The 26328-nt window shown below is 32.8% G+C and overlaps 2 protein-coding genes across 5 annotated transcripts in view; one reads left to right on the top strand and one right to left on the bottom strand.

Moving 5' to 3' along the window:
• Positions 1–2780, bottom strand: part of LOC148623240 (uncharacterized) — a 33557-nt gene extending 30777 nt beyond the window's left edge. The window contains exon 1 of one of the 3 annotated variants that reach the window (XM_088564930.1): positions 2649–2780. In XM_088564930.1, the coding sequence (XP_088421056.1) occupies positions 2649–2672 (24 nt within the window). In that variant the 5' untranslated portion in view covers positions 2673–2780. The other 2 variants (XM_088564931.1, XM_088564932.1) reach the window with 2 other exon arrangements.
• LOC148623239 (copper chaperone for superoxide dismutase-like) lies at positions 2688–25785 on the top strand. 2 transcript variants are annotated; one of them, XM_088564934.1, is made up of 7 exons: positions 2688–2790; positions 9360–9420; positions 9927–10058; positions 15271–15460; positions 17126–17165; positions 19745–19884; positions 20823–25785. In XM_088564934.1, exons 1-7 carry the CDS (start codon positions 2773–2775, stop codon positions 20956–20958), a joined length of 717 nt encoding a protein of 238 aa, XP_088421060.1. In that variant the 5' UTR covers positions 2688–2772; the 3' UTR covers positions 20959–25785. The 2 variants fall into 2 exon arrangements, with proteins under 2 accessions (XP_088421060.1, XP_088421061.1); XM_088564935.1 differs by lacking the exon at positions 2688–2790 and adding an exon at positions 3069–3191.
• Positions 25786–26328: the final 543 nt, after the last annotated feature.

Genomic DNA, 26328 nt, shown 5'->3' with positions numbered 1-26328 from the left:
TATACATTGGGTTTACGTCAAAAACATACAGAATTTTGACGGAAATGCCAAATTCGTTACAGAAATGTTGTCAAACTTATTCGCAAATGTAATGTCATCCCAAACTGTGTTTATAATTTAATAAACTGAACAGTTTCCTGTTTGCATTATATGCTATTTTGACTGCATATTCAGGGTTTTAGCTAGGATCTTTAGGGCTTCAGTCACTTTTGTGTAAAGCAAAACATATAGAAAGGAGCTTGGCCACACTGGCATAGTCAACTGTAGAATTTTGAACTCTGTAAGCAGTTGCTCCATGATGTCCTACTGCTGGGTGGTAATTTTTTAGTAACCCTGACCCCCGTTCATGAGTCAAATTGAAGAAGTTTGTTATTATTGTGATTTCATTTCAAGAAGATTTTGTTTGTTTGTTTGTTGGGGTTTAACGTCCGAGCAGCAATATTTCAGCTATATTCAGACGATGAACATGAAATGGATGATAAAATGAACATGAAATGAAAAAAAAAAGGATGGGACACAAGGACAATAGGGTCGACAAATTTTGATTGCCACTGGAAAAAGGGGGGATGGGTAAGGTCGGGCAATTTAGCCTCCTGTGGCGGAGCGCAAAGGTTCCTACTCCTATCGAATACCACAGCAGGGTTCTTAACGTGCAAGGAACGTGGCATCTTTCCCAACACGGTGCACCACTATGGTTTGCGGTCAGGTTTTCCGTATTATAGCCTGACAACCCCAGCATGTAACACGCCAGGGGTACCCCATTCCACCACCTGGGGCACACATCCCAGTTGCTCTGTGGGCAGAGCGCCTAGCCCCCGGCTAGGTTTCTGAGCACTATTTAGTCGCCCTTATACGACAAGCTTAGCGCTGCTTCAGGCCTATTCTTTTAACACCTGGACCTGCACGGGGCCATTTAAAGAAGAAAAGAGAATCATAAAATAAATATTTATCATTGATTAATACTTCCTAACTGTCCAGTATTTGGTTAAAATTAATTGAAATCCATTAGATGACCAGTCACACATTAGAGACATTGTATAGATAATGTGTGCATTTAAATGTCTAAAAATAGATAGCTATATACATGTATATGTGCGAGGTTCATGAAGGGTTTGTTTTTATATGGGAGTAAATATAGGTCGGCATCCATTAAAGATCAAAATTGTTTAACAAGACTAATCCTTAAAATAAGGATATATATAAGTTACATTTTAAACGTACTTAAAATCAGAAATGTCATCAGAAATGTCTCGAGTAAACTCAAAGCTTTTTCAGTGGTCGAAAACGACCGGCTGAAGATGAGTGAGAACCCTGGGATTATCTTTTTTTTCCTAATGATCGAAAGATTGATTAATTGTGGTTATTTTAAAGGATTATCAACCATGCACATATCAGGGATGCCAGGTTAACAACAATAGAATTATTTCACATCTGGTTAACCAGGTACATGTAATTACCAAAGGTGGGGTCATAAACTCGTCAGGGTGTAAGGCCAGGTGAAATTATGTAACTTTCTATTAACATTTATATTTAAGGTGACGAAAATTTATCTGAAATACCTTTTAAATGGAATTTTTATGAACACTTTCCAAAGTATCAGTGACGAAAACGATCTAAAACATTTTCATCATTAATGAAATCTTTTCGTAAATGGCGAAAATGACAAGCGATAGCTAAATCACTGATATTTGATAGTGGGACTTGAAAACGGGCGAGTTTTATGTTGGTCAGACACAAAACAAGTCACAGAAGTTATGATGACTGGTGCCTAAGTCGATGCATCATCTTTACCAGATGTTTAAAAAAAAATTAATTAAATCATGGTCAAAAATATAATTACAATGTAACTAAGGTGTTAAAAAACGCATGGAACAAAGAAGGATCAGTGTAATTGGATATGTTTCACATCTGCTGTCTGAAATGGCAGCATCATGATTTAAAATGTGGAGGCCATAATCATGTGCCAAAACAATCCTTCTCTATGTGCAAACTTTGTTTAAAATAGTCTTCCAAGTTTGTTAAATGTGTATTTTGTATTACTGAATTTTAATCATCATTTATTACATCAGTTACAATTTAAATTGTATTCGTATCATTTTGTATATATTTGTAAAAAAAGAATTTCTCATAATTTCCACATCACTAACATAAATGAACCATTTGCATCATGATTTCCGTGTGTTACTGGCTCAAACTGGATGTGTGGATGATTAACCTGTAGAGGCTGCCTGTCCACGAATGCAGCCACTGCCATAGACATGATAGAGGTACTTGGCCCGTAGTTCAAGCACAAAACGTCGGCTAATTTCAGGACTTGCTCCGAACCTGTTAAACTTGTATTCATCAGAAAATCAAAACACTCTGAATTACTGTAGTTCAGATAACTAAGACGTTTACATTTTTATGTATCTGATATTGAAATATACAATTAAAGACGGCTAAGGCCAGTCAGGGTGCCGAAAATAATAAAGCACCAAGAATTTTTTTTTCCGTCGTATACTGCAACTCGTCATGTTACAAAATGACGCTTAAAAATTTGGTTTATCTACTAGACTTCTTAGCAAGATGAGCAATGAAGTGTTTGTTGATTACTTACTGAGTCTGAAATCACAGAAACATTCAAATTTTAAAGCGGGTGTTGAACTTACCACGTGACTTTTCGGCGTTGACATAGGACATTCCAAAGAGGGACCGAATGACTAGACTGGTTCCCGGCTAATAAGCTGTTAGATGAACCAGTGAAAGATAACGGAGGTTGTTAAGTCTTCAGATATGTCCGTAACGTGCACAGTAAGATTTTTAAACTTTCCAATCTCTTACATAAAAGAGCTAAAACTTATCAGGGAATTTATACGATCGAAGTAACTGGTACTACAATACAATAGAATGGGGTAACAAGTCAAATCGGCACTTGGTTGAATTGGCACTTAAAAAATATAAATTACGAATTCTAGACACTTCGGCACCGGGACATTTCGGCATCTATTTAGACAATTCGGGACCTAGACAACTCGGCACTCAATGCAGACAAATCAGCACCCAATGCACACACAAATAGTATTTTGTCTACAGCACAGTAAATACCATGTAATGTGTCTTGCTTCATGAAACTGATTTGATTTGTATACAATGTATATTCAAGTGAGAAGTGAACACAATCCAATTGTTTTGACAGCAAGATATATAGTTTCGTAAGTTGTTTGCTAAATGTATGTGTATAGGATGATATTAAGTAAAATAAGAATATTGCTTGTTTTTGGTCAATCATTAGCTTTAGTATTTGTGTGAAATGATAAATAAAGCACTGCTAATCGATATATAATTTATTCAGATAAGTAACAATAACAACAACAATGTATGTTCTCAAATACAGTTCAAGATATGTCATAAGATGTATGATAATGTTCTCAAATACAGTTCAAGATATATGACATAAGATTTATGAAAAAAGCACTAGATTCATGACAATACATTTAAGAAATGACAAGAAACAAAGTTCGGTATTCTCAAGATAAGCACTAGACATATGCACTACATGAAATATTATTATGTTCTAAAAGTTCTGACACTAACGAAAGTTCTTTACTTGGCTGGTGGACCATAAATGGCTGTACATTCCTGTAGTAGTCTTGATGTGGAAATGGTAGATGCACAGTATTGGTCCCAAAGAGAAAACAGCTTTCCCTGAATCTGGCATATGTGTTTTCGCTGATAGCGTTGTAGTTTTCCTTTGGACACCATCTTCTGTTGTAAAGGAATGTCTGCTGCTTCCATAAACAGGTTTTTAAGCACTGAATAAAATAGAACAGATCCCCTGGTGACAACCTTACTGTTGATGTGGTTGTGCCACCCCTCCACATCGTTGTTAGTATGGACAGATGACATGAATACGGACCAGTGGTGAATATTGAAGACTGTGTTTTTAATCCAGGTGCGGTAGACATAATCCATGACTTGCTGGATGGCTGGTTGCCAGACATAAAGCAGAAAACCAATGGTACTTGCTTCATACAGTCACCAGAATGAATAAAGGCATGTATGGAAAAAATCTGCTGCCATGGGTGGTTGACTATCTTGAAGGTGCTGTCCATGTACCACGTCTTGGCCTTAGCCAGAAGCTGAAGTTGTGTGTCAGTAAAGAATACCAAAATGTTTGTTGTTGTTGCTAGTGACATACACATCTTTCTTGAAGAACACTGGAGCTACCTGGTCTAGATAACCTAGGTAAAGCTGAAAAAAGAATAAAGTTTTATTAAATCTAGTTCTACAAAAAATACTAATTTGTTTTTAATGTATTTATATATATACATGTATTATTTTACATATGTATTGTTAATTCTCCTTCTCGATTATATTGTAGTCTCTTTGACATTTTTTTCTTTTTTTTCAAATTTATTTTAACCACAAAGTCTAGCATAGTACATAGTACATTGTTTTACGAGAATCACCAGAATTGTGTTGAAAATCATCGAAAAAAATCATGCCTGACATAATTTTAAAAGTCTTTAATATTGAAATAAATATCGATGCTGCGCTGTCTAACAATCTGATGCCGAAATGTCCGGATGCCGATTTGTCCTAGTGCCGAAGTGTCTTGTTTCCAATACAATTCCATAAATCACTAGTCAGGCCATCACTGGAGTATGCCTATTTGGGATCCATACACTATAGATGACATAAACAAAATAGAAATGATTCTAAGGCATGCAGCAACGTTTGTGACAAACAGGTACCACAATACATCCAGTGTCTCCATAATGATACAACATTTAAATTGGAGAAGCCTAGCCCTTAGAAGATCAGACACAAAATGAATAATGTTAAACAATATTGATTGTTCTATAGTTGCCATCTCTAAAACAGACCGCTTAATTCCACCTCTCAGATAGTTGTGAAACATACACTCATTATTCAAAATTCCTCAGTGTTGGTAACAAGTCAGACAATCTTTCTATCCAAGAACCATCAAATTATGGAACAGTATACCAGTGAACGTTGTTATGAGTTATTCATTCGAGACATTTAGTTTGGAAATTTTGTAAATAGCATGCACAGAGAAAAGTGACAGTATCTTCAGCATGTTGAAGTTGGTCAGTAGATTGTTGAAGTAGAAATCGGCACCTGGTCAAATTGACAACTTTACATGGTTGTGTAGTATGTGTTTTATCAGTACTGTTGTGTATGTGGTGATATTAATAAAATTCTGAAAATAAACTGGGATTAGATATAACTGTTTTATAACTGATAAATGACAAAAAAAACAAGGTGCTGATTTAACCAGACTTGGAGCTGATTTTACTGTGCATGATGCTGATTTAACCAAGTGCCGATATAACCATAATTCTAGAATGGTAGGGTCTAAAATTTGTGGCCGAAATCCGTAGTCACTCACTCCCGGCTGTACCAACTATTCCCTGTACCTAAATTGTGTACTATTTTGCCAATTTCTTCATTATTACTTCATATTTTCAGCTGAAAGTTGGTACACATTTACAAAATAACATGTTGATTAGGCTAGAATTAATGCTTTTTGAAATGTTTTTTTTTTTTTTTTTTTTTTTTAAATAATTTTATTTGATTTTTGGCTTTTAAAAGGTCTAAAATTTGTAATCAAAATTCCTGTACTCTAAATCCAAGTCTGATATTTTTTGTTATCTGTATAACTTCAATGCTTGTTTCACATTTTATCAAAATTTTTATTGAAGATAAATTAAAATTGCAGAAGACTCTATTTATGAGACTTTATTTTTTTATCCTGGACAGTATCATATCCTTTCTTTACTGGTACAGGGAAAGACACAAGGTACATTGTACGACATCGAAATTGAAACTCAATCACTTCTTTTTACCTCACCTGGCCATAGGCCATCTAAGCTGTTGCCATTCAAATGTTCACTAACATACAACAAAGACTGAGCAAAATCCTAATAAAAGCATGATTCCATCCCAACAAAATTAAAAGCAACAGCGGAAGACAGTTTCAGTCTGAGATCAGCAGCACAATTGTAATGGTTCATAGACCATATATAATAATCAGTGAAGCTTAAAGATGTGTGAAGCTGCATCTCCAAATTGAATGCAATTTTTCTCACTGCAGTAGTCAGACTGAAGCTGGCAAAAAAGTCTGGTTGTGACACTAGCATACATGTACCTCAATGGTAAAAATTGTTATAGCATTTTTAAGAACTAATTTGTAATATGTTACAAAACTGTAAGTATAAGCAAGTTAATGTTCAGTTATATGATGTTTAGCTTATTTCATTTAATTATAAATTTATTTATGCTCCAAAATATATAATGTCAATTTATTGGTATTGAATTTGCAAAAAAATATGAAGATAACATGTTTACATATGTGTATATTAAGTACTTCGATAATAAGTTAATTAGTTTTAATTCTATCCTATGCACATACATTCATTAAAGTTATTTTTAAAAAATTATATTTCATTTTTTAACTCAATTTATGTTTTTTTTTAATAATCCCTGAATTGTATGTGTACTAAAACATGAAAAAAATGACATATATTTTATTATTATCATTTTAAAATAATTTTTTGATCAAGACAAGTCATAACTGGAAAATTATTCAAATATTTTAAATTAGTGGCGTAAAAAGAACTGATAAGAATTGATTTCATAACTATTTTCCCATAATCATTGTAACACCACCTCGTTAGTCTACAGTTTTGTTTTTAGAACATAAAGTATAAAAGTTCCCATTTCACCTATGTACTGTTTTACCTTTTTTACCTGTAATTCACAGCTATTAAGCGGAACACACTTTTCTTAATGGTTAAGAGAAGAAAAGTCTCAGAAAAAAAAAGTCACAGGAAATAAAGTCACTATTTGTAAAGAAAAAAGTCACAAAAATTGGTGCCATGCATTTCAAAAATTATTAAAGATGATATGTAATAGAATTTTTAGTTTTATTATTGATATTCAGTAAGATTGATAATGTTAAATAATGAAAAAAATATAAAATTTATGTGACAAACTTGTAAAATTAGTTTTAAATATTTACTATTTTTACTTACGATTAGAAACAACACAGAATATAATAAAATCTAATAGATTGCAATTAAAGTAAACAAAAACATTGTTTTACCATGAAAAGGCTCAGAAATGGCTTTAAATGAAAACAAACTTTGAGTGAAAATATAGCTTCATTTCATAAAAATAAAACATCTTCTGTCCTTAGTCATTATAATAAAGGAGGTCATCAGAAGCGACAAGGGGGGTGTCAAAATCTGCTACCAGGGGTATGTGTAAACTAAGCATGCTACCAGAAAGACACTGCAGTGGTGGAAGTGTGTGAGGAGATCCGGCACTGACTGCAAAGGATCCATCAGTACATCCTTAGAGAATGACAACCCAACTGTAGGCCAGCCCCAAAACCATGATCATTTGATACCAGTATACAGTACGCAAAAGCCAGACTGACCATGAAAGAGCAGGCCACTAACACCAGAGAGAAGCTAAGCCAGATCTTTGTCCAAGTTGTAGCCAACTGTACAGATGATGTCCAAGCCATGCTGCCCAAAGAGGAAAATTGGAAAAGATCAGGAGACACCAGAGACCAACACCTCCAGCACCACAGTCTTTGCCTGATGTATGATAATGGTCCAGATGCTGCCAACAGAATGCTTGTCTTTTGTACTTATGCCAGTTTGCAATGCCTAGCTGATGCCTTTACCTTCTACATAAACAGTACTTTTGCTGATGCACCACATCCATTCAAGCAGCTCTACACGATCAGAATTCCATTACCATCGCACCAGTCTATGCCTTACTACCAAATAAGAACCAAGACACCTGCACAGAGCTATTCCAGACTCTTGATAGTTGCCAAAGTACACAGCTCCAGATGGCAGTACAGACTGTTGTAACTGACTTTGAAGACGGTGTACTTCGAGCAGTGAAAGTAGTGTTGGGCTGACACATTGACCACCAAGGATGCTTCTACCACTTGATGGTAACTAGACCATCGCACAGTTTCTCCGTGATGTTGGTTGGAATATTCACTACAACTGTTAACTTATTAAACTGACTTAATTATGACCAGGTGCATATGTAGACTTTTACCTGCTTTAACTGTGTCATTATTGATTGTATTATACTGTTCAATAAGTCAATTATAGATGTTTTTTTTTTCATTTAATTTAAATTTGTATATGAGGTTAAAGATAAACTGTCATAGTATTTATAGTGTTACATAAAACTGTAAAAAATATACTAATCTTTGATTTAAACTTGTAAATAATTTGATTATCAATTGTAATGTTGATACAATTAATGAAGAAAACAGTTTTCACATTTTTAATTATTTTAGAGATTTTAATTTACTGAAAGTTCAATCGACCACTATTTGCTAGTATTTGCTTCCTTAAGACTTATTTGCAGGTCTGGTAAATACCCATAAATTGAAGCAGTAAATACCAGGGGTGGAATTTACCACCCAACCTTGTCATCAAACTAACTGGTCTCATCAAGTTTAAAGCCTTTTCTTAAAAATTTGAGTTACTCATTTTTCCATGGTTTCTGAATAATTTCCCAACATCAGCATACTTTGATAAAGTAATGCCAAAGTTTAAAATATGTTTTTGCCATACATTTGTACTTTTGGTAAGTTTTTGCCATACATTTGTGCTTTTGATATGTTTTTGCCATACATTGGTACTTTTGATATATTTTTGCCATACATTTGTGCTTTTGGTAAGTTTTTGCCATACATTTGTGCTTTTGGTAAGTTTTTGCCATACATTTGTACTTTTGATATGTTTTTGCCATACATTTGTGCTTTTGGTAAGTTTTTTGCCATACATTTGTACTTTTGGTAAGTTTTTTGCCATACATTGGTACTTTTGGTAAGTTTTTGCCATACATTTGTGCTTTTGGTAACTTTTTGGCATACATTTGTGCTTTTGGTAACTTTTTTGCCATACATTTGTACTTTTGATATGTTTTTGCCATACATTTGTTCTTTTGATAAGTTTTTGCCATACATTTGTTCTTTTGATAATCAGAGGGTGAATATTGACCAATCCTGTGTACTACCATTTAGAGAGAGCAGAAATTTCTTGACTGTTTCTTGTTCAATTCTAATACAAAGCTTTCGTGCAAAGATTATAAGTTCCTATATTTTGCTTGATCTCAATGAATAAGTGGTCAGGTTTATTATCTTTAAGTGGAATTTGTCAAATAAGTTACAAGCTACAACTTCAGAAGCATTGAGTTTTAAATCGAGTATGAAAATGTTGCATACAAGGCTTTTAATTTGATAGTTCTCTGGGAGTTGGGGGTTAATTTGTTATCAACTTGATATAATTACATGTGCTTTACTTTTTTATTCTATTCAGATGGAATTTGCTGTTGAGGGTTGTCCTCAAAAGGCAAAGCAAACTTTGGAGGGGAAGCAAGGTAAGTGTACTACTAGGTTGAGCTCTTGTCATATATAGATGTAAACAAGTACATACATGTGTAATTTGGAAAGTATTAATCTATGGCAACACTTGATGTGGTCAGAGCTGTAATTCAGCATATTCATGCTGCTTCTTTGAAAGAGTAGCACTTGATATGGTCAGAGCTATAATTCAGCATATTCATGCTGCTTCTTTGAAAGATAGTAGCACTTGATATGGTCAGAGCTATAATTCAGCATAATCATGCTGCTTGTCTGAAAGATAGTAGCTTCAGTGCAATCCAAATTTAAGGCAGGATTTTTGTCAGAAAAGAAAAAAACATAAAAGAATACCAGTCACAAACAAATCATTAACACACCTTTTTTATTTAATTTTACAGTTGAATAAGATATGATTAACCAAAAACTGCAAATCTACAAGAGTTTTTATGTTAATTAAACAGCATGTGCATATTTTTTTTTGTTGATTTGAGCATACAGATCACACTATATTGTTTTGTAACAGGAATAAAATCAGTTTCTATCAAGTCTGGATCATTGCTTGTTGTATCTGATCTCAGTGTGACAAACATTAACAGAATGATTGAAGAAACATCAGGTCAAAAGGCTGTACTACAGGGGTACAGTGGCTCTTTAGGTAAGTCAGAGTTCAACAGGGTAGTATTACAGGGGTAATGTAGATCTGTAGGTAAGTCATAGGTCACCAAGGATTGTACTGCAGGAGTAAAATGGATCTTTAGGTCAGTCATAGGTCATCAAAGATTGTACTACAGGGGTACAGTGTTTCTATAGGTCAGTCATATGTCACCAAGGATTGTACTACAAGGGTACAGTGTTTCTATAGGTCAGTCATAGGTCACCAAGGGTTGTACTACAGGGGTACATTTGATATTTATAGGTAACAAGGGCTATACTTCAAGGATACAGTGGCTCTGTAAGTAAGTCAGAGGTCTTCAATGACTGTTACTCCTCAAACATTTAATGTATTTTAATGTTACTTGGCAGAAATATTTTAGATATTAGGAGAGAATTATTATCTGGTAATGCAATATGGTACATTCCAATTTGATTTTTATTATGCCCCCTGGAAAGTTTAGGGCATATATTGAAATCACCCTGTCTGTTTGTCTGTCTTTATTTCTGGTCTACCTCTCCTTAATCCATTAATCCCCACATGTAATTGGTTACTGTGAAACCTTTTTAACTGACAGAATACCTGACAGTGAAATAGAAAGTCCAGGTAATATTTTAGATAGAAAAGATAGGAATATTTGTGCTGGAGGTGGAATGATTATTTACTTTTCTGAAAAAATTAAACATGATAGAAGAAAAGAATTTGAAATGTCAAAAATTGAAACACTATGGTTTGAAGTGAATCCTGATCACAAGAAATCCTTCCTACAATGATATACTTATCACATGAATTTGATGAAATTTTTACCCAATACCTGAATAAAATGAGAAATATGTGTGAACTGAACTTACCAGAACAAAATTTCAGTGATTAAAGGAAATTTGTTTCAACTAAGTGCTCTGTTATAACAATTCCACCTATAACTGTAAATGATTTGTATCTTGATGAAAGTAAATTTATGAGAACAGACAAAATTGGACCAAAATTATTGAAAATTTGTGCCCAAATAATAGTCAATTCCCTAACTTCTCTTTTAACACGATAATAGACCGAGGAATGTTTCCTGGTGTTTTAAAAATGCTAAAGTCTTCCCTATATTTAAAACGGGATATCACCAGCCCATCAAATTACAGACCAATTTCAGTCTTACCAACTATTTCATAACTTATTACCGGTAAAAGACATGTGCAAAGGCAACTATATAAATATTTAGTACAATCTAACTTATTACACCCAGTACTATCTTCATTCATGTCAAACAGCTCTTATAAACATCACTGAAAATTTTTTAGAAGAAGTGAATAAGGTGATATTAAAAATTAAAGTATTTTTAGTTCAAATAAGCATTTGATGTTGTAGATCATGAAATTCTGTGCAAAAAATAAGAAATTTATGGTTGCAATTAAAAGGCTTTGAAATTTTTTCAACATATTTACAAAACAGGACTCAGATTGTTCAAACTGGGTGTACTTTATCTGATGAATTATCAATCAATTATGGTGTTCCTGAAGGGTCCATTCTTGGGCCATTATTGTTCCTTGTTTATCTAAATGACCTTCCACTATATTTTAAAAACTGTAACTGTGATTTTTATATGCCCGTCTAAGAAGGGACATATTATGGTATACAGTTGTCCATCCGTCATCAACACTTTGGACAATAACTAAAAAACGCTTTCACCAACTTTTATGAAACTTTGCTGAATTGTTCATATCTATTGATGTAAGCTCCTTTTCGATTTTTATAAATTTCAGATTTTTCGTTTCCATGTTATGAATTTTTTTATTTAAAAAAGAGGGGGATTTTCAAGTTTTCAGACAAAAACTCGAAAACACTTTCACCTACTTTTATGAAACTTCGGTGAATTGTTCATAATTATTGATGCAAGCTCCCTTTTGATTTTTATAAATTTCAGATTTTTCATTTCTGTGTTATGAATCTTTATACTTAAAAAAAGGGGGGTTTTCAATTTTTCTGACAATGACTCAAAAACACTATCACTATCTTTTATGATACTTTGGTGAATTGTTCATATCTATTGACATAAGCTCCCTTCCAATTTGTATAAATGTCAAATTTTACGTTTCCATGTTATGAATTTTTACTCTATAAAAAAAGGTGGAAACGGCCAAGGAAATTCATTCGTTGAAAACGGATCATTTGTTATGATGAAGACTCGTATGAAATACAAAATTGGTGTAGTAGAAATAAAATGTTTATCAATTGTAGTAAAACAAAATGTATTGTTATTGGGACTAAACAAAAGATTTTGTGAAAAAAAATAGTGCCCCAGAGTTACTGACAAAATCTGAGGTATTGAAGAACTCAGAATGTGAAAAATTATTTGGAGTCCAAATTAATCAGACACTTAGCTGGTCAGAACAAGTAAACATTGTATGCTAAAAAATTTCTAGTAGACTTCTGTCTTCTGCCCAGGGTTAAAAAGTATCTAAACTTTGAAACAAGAGAACTGTTTTACTCAGGATATTTTCTGTCACTCATTGACTATTGTAGTTCTATTTGAGGCGATTGTACAAAAGAAAATTTACAACATGTACTTAGACTACAAAAGAGGGCAGCCAGGCTTATACTTGATGCAGAATTCTGTGCCCCATCAGATACCCTCTAGAGAATAGAATTATATATCACAAGTGCCTATTGATCTTCAAATGATTAAATGGGTTAGCACCATCTTATTTAGCAGATAAAATGTAATTTGTTTCTGAATTAAATCATACCATTTCGCAAAATGTCATGAACAATGTTTTTGTTTATTCCTAAACCTAAGACAGAACTATTAAGAATAAAGACATACTTTTGTTTACTCAGGAATACACTCCCTAATTGTTTACTGTGGCCCAGGAATACACTCCCTAATTGTTTACTGTGGCCCAGGAATACACTCCCTAATTGTTTACTGGCCCAGGAATACACTCCCTAATTGAATGAGAAGTGCAAAAGGAATAAGTCTTTTTCAACAGAAATTAATTTTTTTTTCTAATGGAACAACAGGCTAAAGAATAATTCAACTGTATTTACATGTACTATAATGTTAAACTTTGTATGCATGTATTTATGTATTTTTGTGGCGTTGAAATTAACCTGTGTATATTTGTTTTTGTATGGGGGCCCCAGGGAAGTGTAAACTAACTGTGTTACTGTCTTGTTTTTGTATGGGGGCCACAGGGAAGTGTAAACTAACTGTGTTACTGTCTTGTTTTTGTATGGGGGCCTCAGGGATGTGTAAACTAACTGTGTTACTGTCTTGTTTTTGTGTGAGGGCCTCAGGGAAGTGTAAACTAACTGTGTTACTGTCTTGTTTTTGTGTGAGGGCCTCAGGGAAATGTAAACTAACTGTGTTACTGTCTTGTTTTTGTGTGAGAGCCTCAGGGAAGTGTAAACTAACTGTGTTACTGTCTTGTTATTGTATGGGGGCCTCAGGGAAGTGTAAAATAACTGTGTTACTGTCTTGTTATTGTATGGGGGCCTCAGGGAAGTGTAAAATAACTGTGTTATTGTCTTGTTATTTTTATTATTATTATGTGTATGAAAGAATTGTTTGATTTCAATGTGAGAGAATCCAAATTTTAAAAGTGTTATAACCTTGTAAGGGTAACACATCTTAATCTGTTCCAAAGATTTTGATGAAATTCTATAAGAAGGCTGGGTTGCCTATGCAGATGTGCATAAAGGGATATAATTATTGTTGGAGGACACAGAGGGAGATAATCCATCTAAAGAGGTTTAGATATGAAAACTTATTATGTGCAGGTTTATGGATTTTAATGATATATCATAGAAAGGCTGCCATCAGATATGCTTGATAGATTGTTATTATTTTTTAGTGAGAGAAATTATTCACCTTATAGTTTTCCTTTATGATCAAAATACCTTATGTCACCTGTTCATCACTGGAACTTCCCTACTATTTATGAACACTACACAAAAATATAGTCCAAATGTATTTCCTGTTATATCATTCAATACCAGGGGCGTAGCTAGGCCTGTTTTATTTCTACGCAAAATTATGGCTAGGGGTCTTTGGGGGGGGTCGCTCAAGGCCCCCAGTGAGTCATTGCATAAAACCTTTATTTCATCTTTAAAATGTGTGTTTTTATTTTTGTGACTTTTTCCGAAAGTACGCAACTGCGTATTTGCTTATAGGCAGCTACGCCCCTGAATACCTCTTTTATAACCAGTAAATATATTTCTTGCATTTATTCAGCCCAAAAATATTAAACTAAGATCTAAAACTGCGTATTTGCGTATAGGCAGCTACGCCCCTGAATACCTCTTTTATAACCAGTAAATATATTTCTTGCATTTATTCAGCCCAAAAATATTAAACTAAGATCTAATCTTCATATCAACTGAAGATTTGACATTGAAAGATATTTAGTAATAAATTTGCATTTAGGGAATTAAGTTCTTGCTGTAATGTGTCAATAATTGTAAAGTGTGTTAAGAATGTTCCATTTAACACACTTATCAGTCAAAATGTTCATCCTGTCATTAATATTTTACCGTTAATAAACAGAAAGTGAAAAGCAGTGATTTTAACCAAGTAAAATAAGCAGGAAAATTCAAGTTGATAAAAGTGTCTAGTTTTTGAAAATCTTCTGTTCATCAAGGAAATTATTTTCTTAAGCTAAAATTTGTTTTATTTGAGTATAATTATAGTGTAGGATAAATACACTGTTAATATAGTTTTTGAATGTAAAAGCACATTAACTTTTGAACAGGTTTAAAAATTTGGGAAAAAGGTGAAATGGAACAAAATTTGTAAATGTGTGTGAGGTTGGATCAGTAGTATGGATTGATATTCAGTTTATACATACTATGGGGAAAAAAAAAACAGTTAATAATAATATGTAAAATGCAAGTGTATGGTCACAGTTTTATTTTACATCATGTAATCAATGTTGCAATTTCACAAGAATCAAAAACATCCAGTGCTTACAGCACTTTGATAACATTCCACTTTTCACTCCATGTAAAGCAGGGGTTTATCTTAATGAGCTTATTCATTCACAGTATTATATAATTCTAATTTGATGATTCATTTTTGCTAAAAACATTTAAAATGTTATTGAATTTTATCATTTGATGATATTAAGCACCTTATACAAGTATTATAAATTATAATTTGAAAAATTAGGTGAAAATTGAGGGATAAAGTGTGGATGGGATATGACAGTAATTCTGTATATTGTAGGTACTCCAAATCTTGCCACAGCAGTAGCTTTAATGGATGTAGGTGTTAACTCGGGTTACAAGGGTGTTGTTAGATTTGTACAAGTTGATGATTCTACCTGTGTAATAGATGGTACTTTAGATGGATTTGCTCCAGGCAATTATGGAGTCTATCTTCACGAGTATGGGGATATTTCTGATGGCTGTACAAGGTTAGTTGTTTGCATTGCTGCAGGCAGTTATGGAGTCAAATGTGACATATTTCTCAATTCTGATGGCTGTTTGATACTTGTTTGCTGGCATGGTTTGAAGTCTTTGAATATTTATTACAATGATAATAATTAGAGCTTGAATAATTAGTGACTGGCCAAGGAAGATATAAATGTTAGAGAGTTATTATTACAGTTGAGTGCTAAAGATATAAAGGGTCATAATACAGCACAAACAATGGGTTCTATTACAGAAGGCTTAAAGTTAAAAACACAATACAAGACAGTGGTATGGAAGGCTTAAAGTTAAATAAACAACACAAACGGTGTTACAGAAGGTGTCAAATTAAAAACACAATACAACACAGTGGGTTCTATTACAGAAGGCTTAAAGTTAAAACCACAACACAACTTAGTGTTACAGAAGGCATAAAATTAAAAATACAACACAAACAGTATTACAGAAGGCATAAAGCTAAAATCACAACTCAAACAGTGTTACTGAAGGTGTAAAATTAAAAACACAACACAAGCACTGTTACAGAAGGTGTCAAGTGAAATACACAACACAAACAGTGTTGCAGAAGGCATATAGTTAAAACCACAACACAAACAGTGTTACAGAAGGCATAGAGTTAAAAACACAACACAAACAGTGTTACAGAAGGCTTGAATTTAAAAACACTACACAAGCAGTGTTACAGAAGGTGTAAAGTTAAATACTTAAAATAAATAGTGTTACAACACTACACAGGCATTGTACAAAAGGTGTAAAGTTAAAAACACAAACAGTATTACAGATGGTGTAAATTTAAAAACACTACACAAACAGTATTACAGAAGACTTAAATTTAAAAACACTACGCAAGCAGTGTTACAGAATGTGTAAAGTTTAAACCACAACACAAACAGTGTTAAAGAAGGCGTCAAGTTAAAAATGCAATCAGTGTGTGTTACAGTTTTTAAGGTAAATACATAACACAAACAGTGTTACAGAAGGCATCAAGTTAAAACCACAACACAAACAATTTTACAGAAGGCTTAAATTTAAAAACACTACACAGGCAGTGTTACAAAACACAACTCTAACAATATTACAGAAGTTTTAAAGTTGTAAACACAACACAAACGAAAACACTTTGAGGTACACTTTTACAAAGCATTAGTTTATCATATGGAAAGTTTGATATTTATTTTTTCAGTCTCATCAAATCATATTTATGAGATGGGAATTTTTTTCTAATAAAACGTACAGGGAGTGTGGTGTAATTAGTGGAGAAATTCACTTTTACTTTGAATCATGTATTAAATTTAAAGAGAAAACACTCATCTAAGATGAAAAAAATATTAACACCAAATTAATATTCACTGGTGAGAAACGAAGTGTGGTTAAGGCTATTACCACACTCCCAATATATGCTTATTTGCTAATGATCTTCTCAGTAAAAGACAAACTCATTGCAAATACTAATAACCAAAGGACAGCTGAGTAATTTCATAAACATTTATGTATTAACAGAGAAACTGATAGGATATGATCTTACCAGGATTTCCCTCTTCTATATTGGGAGTGTGGTAATTGCCGTGACCACACTTTGTTTGTCACCAATGAATATCAACAAGTCCAAACTCAGTTTATTACTACGATTTAATCTTTTAATTTTATAGTTGTGGTGATGTTCTTGGAAAATCTTTACAGAATTCAAAAGTAAGTTTATCTTGCGATATTATAGGTATTAATTATCACTGAAAAAGTATTACCAATTTTTCTTACAATTTAAGCATGTTCACATCACAATTTCTCTGCTGTATGTTGTGAATGATAGTAACTTTGAGTAATCTATAACCCAAAAAGTATTGAAATATTATTATTTAGTGTTTAAATACATATTGAAGATGTGCACCACCTCTAATGGAGAAATTTGACAAATTTTATGTGAATTTTTATACTACTGCAAAAAAAATGGTCCTATAATGGTGTCGGCTGTTGTCAGTGTCAGAGTTGTCATCATCCTTAGACATTTCATGTCTGAACAATAATTTGAGTGTAATTGTATATATCTTTTTAGCTCATCTGGCCAAAAGTCATGTGAGCCATTGCCATCAATTGACATCCGTCGTCGTCGTTGTTATTAAAAAATTTTTAAAACTTTTCTCCTCTGACACTACTTGACCAATTGGAACCAAACTTAGTATGAATGTTCCTTGGGTATCCTGCATAGAACTGATATGGGGATTTTTGATTTCGTCAAAAATATGGCCGCTATTACTAAAAATAAAACATAGGGGTCAAACAGTAGAATTTCGCATATATCTCCAAAACCATTAGGTTTAACCAAATTCTGACATGGTAAAAGTGTTCAGCATGACGAGATCTACTGGGATTTAGATTGTCGTTTTAATCAGTTTAGCCATGTTGGAGTAGTTTCCCTTTTTCACGGTTTTTTGCTTTTTTAATGTTATTTCTTTCAAAAATCTTTTTCTCTGACGCAAATTGACCAATTGGAACCAAACTTGGTATGAATGTTCCTTGGGTTATCATGCATAGAACTGATGTGGGGATTTTTGATCCGTCGAAAAACATGGCCACCTTTACTATAAGTAGAACAAAGGGGTCAGACAGTAGTTTTTCGCATGTATCTTCAAAACCATAGGTTTAGCAAAATTATTTCTATAGCTGAAATGACCCTTATTATAAGGCCTTCAAAAGTCTTCATGGATCAAAGTTGTCAGTGGACTCCTTGTAAGAGTTATTGTCCTTGAAAGATGAAAAATGTTTTTTTTACAGTTTTCAGTCAATATCTTGAAAACTATAATAGATAGAAAGAAACTTTCAATCACTGAAATGATGATAGTCCTTATGATAGTCCTACCAAAGTCTTCTTGAGTCAAAATTGTTGGTCAACTCCTTGTTAAATTTATTGCCCTTGAAAGACAAACTTTAACCAGGTGAGTGATTCAGGCTCCTGGGAGCCTCTTGTTGTGAAATTCATTTACCCATGATGGAATTAAAAGCCTTTAGGTGTATTTTGCTATTTTTCATGTTACTACTTTCAAAAGTCATCTTCTCTGAAACTAGTAGATAGAATTCAATGAAAGTTCTTATAATTGTATTTTTCTGGGGGGTGGGGAGGTGAAATTTTTATCGCAGAAAAATCATGGCTGTTTTTACAAAAAATAGAACGTAATGAATGATACCAAATGAGCAAATCAGGCTCTTTAGAGCCTCTAGTTAGATTTTGATCCCAATAAATTTTAAGTCAAAGTTGCATGTCAAAAATATTAGAAGCAGGGATTATGTTTGGAACCGTAACCAGGGATAAAATGAAAGGGGTTGGAAATTGGTGGTCAGGAGGGTGGGAGGTGGTTGTCATGGGGTAGGGAAGCAGGGATGAAGTACCCCCTCTTGTCCACCCCTTCATTAATATGTCCAACCTGAGGCATCGCTGAGGGATTGCACTAATGATATTGTTGCATGCCTCAGTGTTTGAGATTTTCTTATCTTTCTTTTCCAACAAGTTCACGAAAAGAGAAAGAAATCCCTTTATGAGGACTCAAATATAATGAGAATAGGTATGATGTATATGTTCGAGATAAAGTCAGCCCAGGGCCACCCATTGGTCTTCAGTGAATTACAAGGAAATCCTCATAATACTGGGCAAGCTGCAACTTGCCCCTATATACTCTAGTAACATAAAAATAAACTAAAGGTGAAAACGAAACAAGGCATACAAAGGCCAGAAATTCCTGACTTGGTTCAGGTGCAAAAAATTTGGGGTGAAAGTACTTTGACGTGATCACAACCCTCCCCTATCATATCTGGCCACTGTGGAAAAAATATTACACAATTAAACACACCTAAAAATCAGTTCAAAAAAGCCTTAGTCCCTTGTTACAATGGAAATAAAGAAACTGAATATAAATTACACAAATGGAAATAAAGAAACTGAATATAAATTACACAAATGTACAAACTAAGGACATTCAGCTGTTAACTGACAATGCCAACTCCAGTTTAAACCTACAAAAAGTTATGTCCCCATCATATCTAAAATCAATCCCAATTCTTCCCATGTGGGGTTGAGAACCATGGTTCATACAGTCATACAATAAGGACTCAACCCTTGTCACGTGAAAAACTGCTTTAAAAGATAGTGTTTTTATTTTTATGTAAAGACCTTATTAGCAAACAATGTTAATACCAAAAAAAATGTTATTCTTAACGATTTGACAACTGTATCATAACTATATCCCTTACAAATGAGCCTATTTTAATATGTTTTGCAGAGTATTGGAGAAATAGGTTATATCCAGTCGGAGAATGGTAGAGCAGAATTTCGAGTTACTAACCAAAACTTTAAAGTCTGGGATATTATAGGAAGGTCATGTGTCATACACAACCAGAATCTACCAGATGAAGAAGATAGGTTAGTTTACATATTTGAATTATTCTTTCTTCTATCAGGTTTATTATCACAGAACATACATTTAATATATTAAAAATCAACCAGAAAATAATTTAAACTTTTCTTTTAATTTCCCTCACTGTTTTATGGAGTCCTGCTTTTATTGCAAGGCTACTTTTAATAAGTCAAGTGTACTCTGTAAAAGTACAAAAAGGCATCAAAAGGTATCTGGCTTTTTCAAAAAAATGTCATTAGTTAAATCTTAATACTTGTCAAAAACTGTTTTCTGAATTTTCAAATATACCAAGATGTAAAACAACATTCAATCCTTACTTGTCAGAAGTGTCTAGACTTTGTTCTCTACTACTAACGGCAATGCATAAGGTATCCAGTATCATGTGTAATGATTGACTTTGTGCAGGAAATTGATTGTTTACTTTCTGTCAGACTGAAATCAAACTGAATTCTATGGTCAATGGTTAAATTCATTAAATTAGTTTTATGAGGAATATGTCCTGCAAGTTGAAATTATGATTTTCTTTAGAATAATCAACATAATTAAGTGGATGTTGCATTTGATATAACTAAATAGATCTGTAGGAATTCTTGATTTTTATGTACACGTATATACTTATTACAGATTAACTTTGGCATTTTGGGGTCAAATTTGATTTGATCTACATTTAATTTTTTATTAGTTTTATACTGTTATGTGTTTGATGTGTTCAAGCTATTTTCTATAGCTTTGGATATATTATTTATATTATATTATATTTATTTTTATATATAATATTACTGAGTTACATTTAAACTGATCTTCATTATTGGGTGTACTAGACACAAAACAAAGGATCAGTATATTCTTTTAATAAAATACATTTTACTCATTGACCATATTTGCAGTATTTATGATGTAAACTGCTGTCATGTCTAGTTTTTGTTAATATTTTTACTTTTAGATTACTGTGTGGTATAGTAGCTAGATCAGCTGGATTATTCCAGAACACTAAGAGAATTTGTGCCTGTGATGGGGTACCAGTCTGGGATGAGAGAAACAAACCAGTTGCTGGAGTCAGCAGAAAAGCTAAAATATGAAACTGTAACATGTTCATCCAAGAACATCACCAAAATTTGGAACGAAAATCAGTTCTAGTTATCAGTTTGAAAAAAATACAAATAATCAGAACAAGCATCCCTTTTAATTTATACACAATAATTCAATAATCACATATTTTGTGATGTGACAAAGAATGGATCCAAGGAAAAATTATGTATGGGTATAACGATAACAGTAGCCATTTATGATTTGCATAACGATTAAATTAGCCATTTGTCATCTGTATAACTGTAACATTAGCCATTTGTCATCTGTATCGTATAAAGAAAACAGTAGTCGTTTGTCATCTGTGTCGTATAAAGATAACAGTAGTCGTTTGTTATCTGTATTGTATAAAGATAACAGTAGCCATTTGTCATCTGTATAACAATAACATTAGCCATTTGTCATCTGTATAACGATAACAGTAGCCATTTGTCATCTGTATCGTATAAAGATAACAGTAGCCATTTGTCATCTGTATAACGATAACAGTAGCCATTTGTCATTTGTATTGTATAATGATAACAGCCTAATTCTGATTTCTATTTAGCTTGAATGTTGTGCCCATACATGTACTTGATGCAATTGTTAATGGCATGATCTCTGTTGTTTAATCAAGCTCCTTGAGGAACATTAAATTATTGCATGTGTAGTTAACATCTGTCAACTCTGTTTTGTGTAATTGATATCATTCTTATCACATGTGTAATTAATGTAATCTGTATTGTGTAATTGATATCATTCTTATCACATGTGTAGTTAATTGTGTAATTGTGTCCCAGTGTGGTGGCATGCCTACTAGCAGGCTATTACTTCTGTGAGCTAGCACAATGAAAACCTGGCACAGTGTGTTGGACTAGTACAAAGCAGATTTATCAGTGCTTTCATTTAGAGTCGGTACCCGGTTCTTTTACCCGGCTACAGTAGCGTCTGGTACCGGCAGAATAAAATAAAGCAAAAAAAAAATAATGAGGAAAAATCTAGTAAATAGATATCCAAGATCATTCCGTATGTAGGCTTTGTATCCAAAATCGTGATTTATTGTTTATATGGGTACCTTCGTCGAGGTCTGCATCGGAATCTAATCGGTAAAGCCCTTTAACCTATGACGATTTAACGTACAGTGTTTATTTATAGAAAACATGTGGTGACTTAACAATGTCAAAGCAATTGATTATTTTGTGCTAAACAAGATTGTATGAAAACGTGTAAAAAAATACCGTTCGTAAATGAAATTGTCCCATACCCGTCATTTTTTTCATGATATTTATTATGATTTGTGCAGACGAGTGCAGGAATTTTCAGTGTTGACAACGAATTCTAGTTATAATGGCACTTACTTAAAATGACACTTGGTCAAAATGGCACCCATCATAAATGTATGTTTAATTATTTAATAATATAAAAATAAATCCTCTCATTTATTTAGTATTCTTCCTGGTATTTTTTGGAGGTTATTTATTTTGGATAGATGTAAAATTAAACTCTTTTTGCAGGACATATCATGCATTAATTTTGATAAAAAATGTTTTATAATTTCACCTGAATAAATTTCATTTTGTCCTTTCATTTACAATATTTTGTTCACATATTTTATTATTTTCATTGAGTTATTTATAAAAATGGGAAATATATATAACGTAATAATAATACTTTGTGAAATTAAATGAAATACCCCTAAAAAATAAGGTGTGAAATTTATCTCAAATAAAAACTAGATTAAAATACAGAAGTAAATATCACATCGTTTATTACTTTGTAAATAATCTTATAAAACATTTTACAAAAGTAATGTGGATATCAGGACATATCAAGATGATAATTAAACTAGTGAAATAATCTAATTAAATAATTATAAAAATACCTGTATCACCTACTAAATATACATAGCCATAAATTCTAGGTAATTAGCAAAGCCATAAACCATAAACCAATACCCAAACTAATTTACTTAATGAATTTGCAATCAAAATTTCCTTTTCTGAATGAAATTAACTCTTGAAAATAAATAATAAATAAAATAAATAATAGAAATATTTTATTGGTGATATTTATGACTAAATGTGTGTGTGTGTGAATCCACATTGGTATGTTTAATGAAAATAAACATTTATTCTGTCATTGGTTGGGTCTATATGGCAATTCTTATTTATTTTCAGCTACACTCCAGTTGACTGTGTTCATTGCTTGTTGTGTTTATTCTATATGTACAGCATTAGTAAGATAAGCATTGTCATGATCAGTCATTTTTGTTCATTTTTCCGTATTTCAAATTGTCTTGTATTCCAAGGATTTAAAAAGAACAGACACTGAAAATTTCTGATTATTTTATTATACATGTATCATATAGTGAAACTTACAATTGTCAACCTCATGCCAAGTTATTGAAGTTGTTGAAGATCTTTGTGTGTCCTGTGGATGATATTTGCTACTACACTGTATTTTATCAGTGGAATCACTTTCACAAATTAAATTTTGATTAGAATGATAAGGCATTATATTCATATTACAGCAGGGACATCAATTAATTAAAAAATATATCACAAAAAAATACAGTAATAAACCAAGTGCCATTTTATAAAAATTGAAAATAAGTGCCATTTTGACTTTATTAGGTGCCATTTTAACTATTTACATAGGTGCCATTTTGACCAAGTGCCATTTTAACTAGCACCCTTGACAACGAGTCAACACCTGAAGCAAACATTTACAGAATATGATTTAAGGGACAACCATTCGATTTGGCAGGGAGGTAGAGTATTGGTAAAAATATTCTGGCAACCCTAAGTTTGAAAAGAACGTGTCTGGCTTTTGCTCACAAGAAGATCGGAGATTCAACACGGCTATAGATACACATGTAATGATAGAAAATAAATACATTGTAATGTTTAAAAAATTCTGTCAGTCTTGAAGTCAACCAGACTAAAACTACCAGCCTTGTTCTTTTTCAGAAGCAAAGAATTTCTTATCAGACTATGATTTTAAGACCAGCATTTCACAATAAGACACATGCAATTGCACTACATGTCACAGTAATAATTAGGCAATAAACAACAAAGTATTATGATGAAAATTATTTAATCAGCACTAGGAACCACCATATGATATGGAATCTCATTTAATAAATGTTTAGTTTTGTTCCTATGCTTTTATTTGTATGTGTTAGTGTTCAAATTTTTTAACAAGTAAATAAAAGACTAAGAACAAATTATGACATTTATCAGAATTTCATATAAAATGGCATAGTATTAAACAGTCAACAACAGCATCAGTCTAGAAATGGATCTGGTGGGAATCATGGGGAGCTCCTGGATTTCAGGACTTTGAGACTAAATCAGTTATGATTCATATATCTTGATTTCAAATTCATATATTTAAACAAAACCTAAGCAAATATTGCAGACTTAATCCCATATTTATAAGTCAAAATTTAAATATCAAAAAGGCTAACATGCAAGATCCATGCCCTGGACCAACTGAGGGCCTTAAGCAGCCCCCAGATCCCTTGCCGAATTTATTTGGTACCTCCTACTTTCTGTAAAGTACCTCCTGTCTGAAAAATTAATGAAACTCCTGGGTTCTATTCAATTGGTTAATTGTTATCGCCTTGAAATGTACAAAAACTCTGCCATAGGATGTTAAACCATAATCATTCAATCTATGACCCAATACTTTTAATAAACTTTGACCTGAATCAGACGAAAAAGTAGTACTGGACAGACACTAAATCCCAACTAATACTCGGATGTCATGCAAGAATATCAGTTACATAAATTTCTCAGAGTGAAGTGTTTTTGAGACTTTCAAATCTTAGGAATGCTGAACAAAATGATAGATAAAATAAAATATATACTCAAAAGAATTGTTCAGAAACAAACCAAGTACCAGTTTCAAAGATTATTTGGTGTTCCAGAGGAAATTTAGACATTTCCTTAAGGTTTGGAGATTAGCCAAAAAAATAATGAGACTTGGTCCCCTGATATTTCAGTGGAGTGTATTCTGGTTGATTTGAGTGGTCCCTTATATCCATATGAAATATATGTATTGTGTAATTGAGATATTTTTGTTGCAGTATGCATTTGTCATTTTCCTTCATTTCGTGACTTGTCTGTTATTTCAAATTTAAAAAATATCTTTGTAAGTCCTTTTGAATTTAGAAAAAAATCATTTTTAATAATATTTTAAGTTTTCTACTGCAGATCTTTTCCTTAAGTACATACAAGCTGGCAAATATTTTTTATGACCCCGCGACAAACAGTCGGGGGCATATTAATATACCCCTGTCCGTCCGTCCAGATTACACATGATCATGGCTTGTCTGGCTATCTCCTCGTAGAGTTTAATTACACCTAGAGTAGACTGATTAACCTTATAATGCTTTGCATGTGAAAATGCTTGTGATCTTTTTTGTGATTTCTGTTCTAAGGGATATCATTTTCTGTTATTTGTTGAGCTTTCCATTTCACTTGATCAATCCAGTACTTTAACACCTGTGCTTGTTTTATTGTTCAGCATTCCGTTTTAATCTTTAATTTTAATAACATTTTTTTTAAGTGAGGTATATTTGATACTTGTAATAAAATATTTAACTTGCCAAGTATCTTCTTTGGAGATTGTTTTTGGAATTAGTACGGCCTTGGTAGGTCTGCCACCCTAACTGTTTTATTGAACAGACACCCAAGCTGTCTTTGTGTAGTGTAAATGCTGTCTCTTTGAGACCATAAGAGATTTATGACATCACGCTTTACCCCCAAGGCATCTTTTTTGATGATGACAGCTTCAATGGTATGGAAAGACTGTAAATAAAACATTATATTTCATTATGTGTGCAAATAATTTCTAAAAAGTATAACTAAATGTGTTCCTTCAAGTACTTAATGCGAATTTCCTTTCCACAGGGGATTTTAGATTGGGTGAGGCGTACAGTTAAAATTTCGCCGAGCACGGCGAGGCGAAAAATTTTTTGAGATTAAAGTTTTTAAATATTGTTCTAGAGTAGGTGCAACAAGTATCTTTTATGGTAAAATTAGTGAGAAATTAAAGTTTCAACCTAAAACCGCCTAAATCTACCCCTGACAACCCATGCTTTACAAATTTTAGGTGGGGGGGCACACCCGCCTGAATCCGCCCCTGACATGTAAATTACATGTAAATTCCATTTGGTCAGTATAATGCATAATATATGTTTCAAATCAGGGACATAAATAAAGAACAAAAAATTGACTTTCCTTTCCTCCGGCACAAAGGATACAATAGGATATTTTTAATGGTACTACTAATGAAGTGGTTTCATGAAGAAAAAAAAAACAAAAAACTAAACATTACAAAGATGAATTTTTATTCCTTGTGACGCACTTATTTTTAGG

This window comes from Perna viridis, chromosome 2 (assembly GCF_037379345.1).
Source record: "Perna viridis isolate PV_CMFRI_1.1 ecotype Kerala chromosome 2, ASM3737934v1, whole genome shotgun sequence".
NCBI classification, from domain to species: Eukaryota; Metazoa; Mollusca; class Bivalvia; order Mytilida; family Mytilidae; genus Perna; species Perna viridis.
Note: the sequence above shows the minus strand (reverse complement) of the source record. Positions and strands in the feature narration are given on the sequence as shown.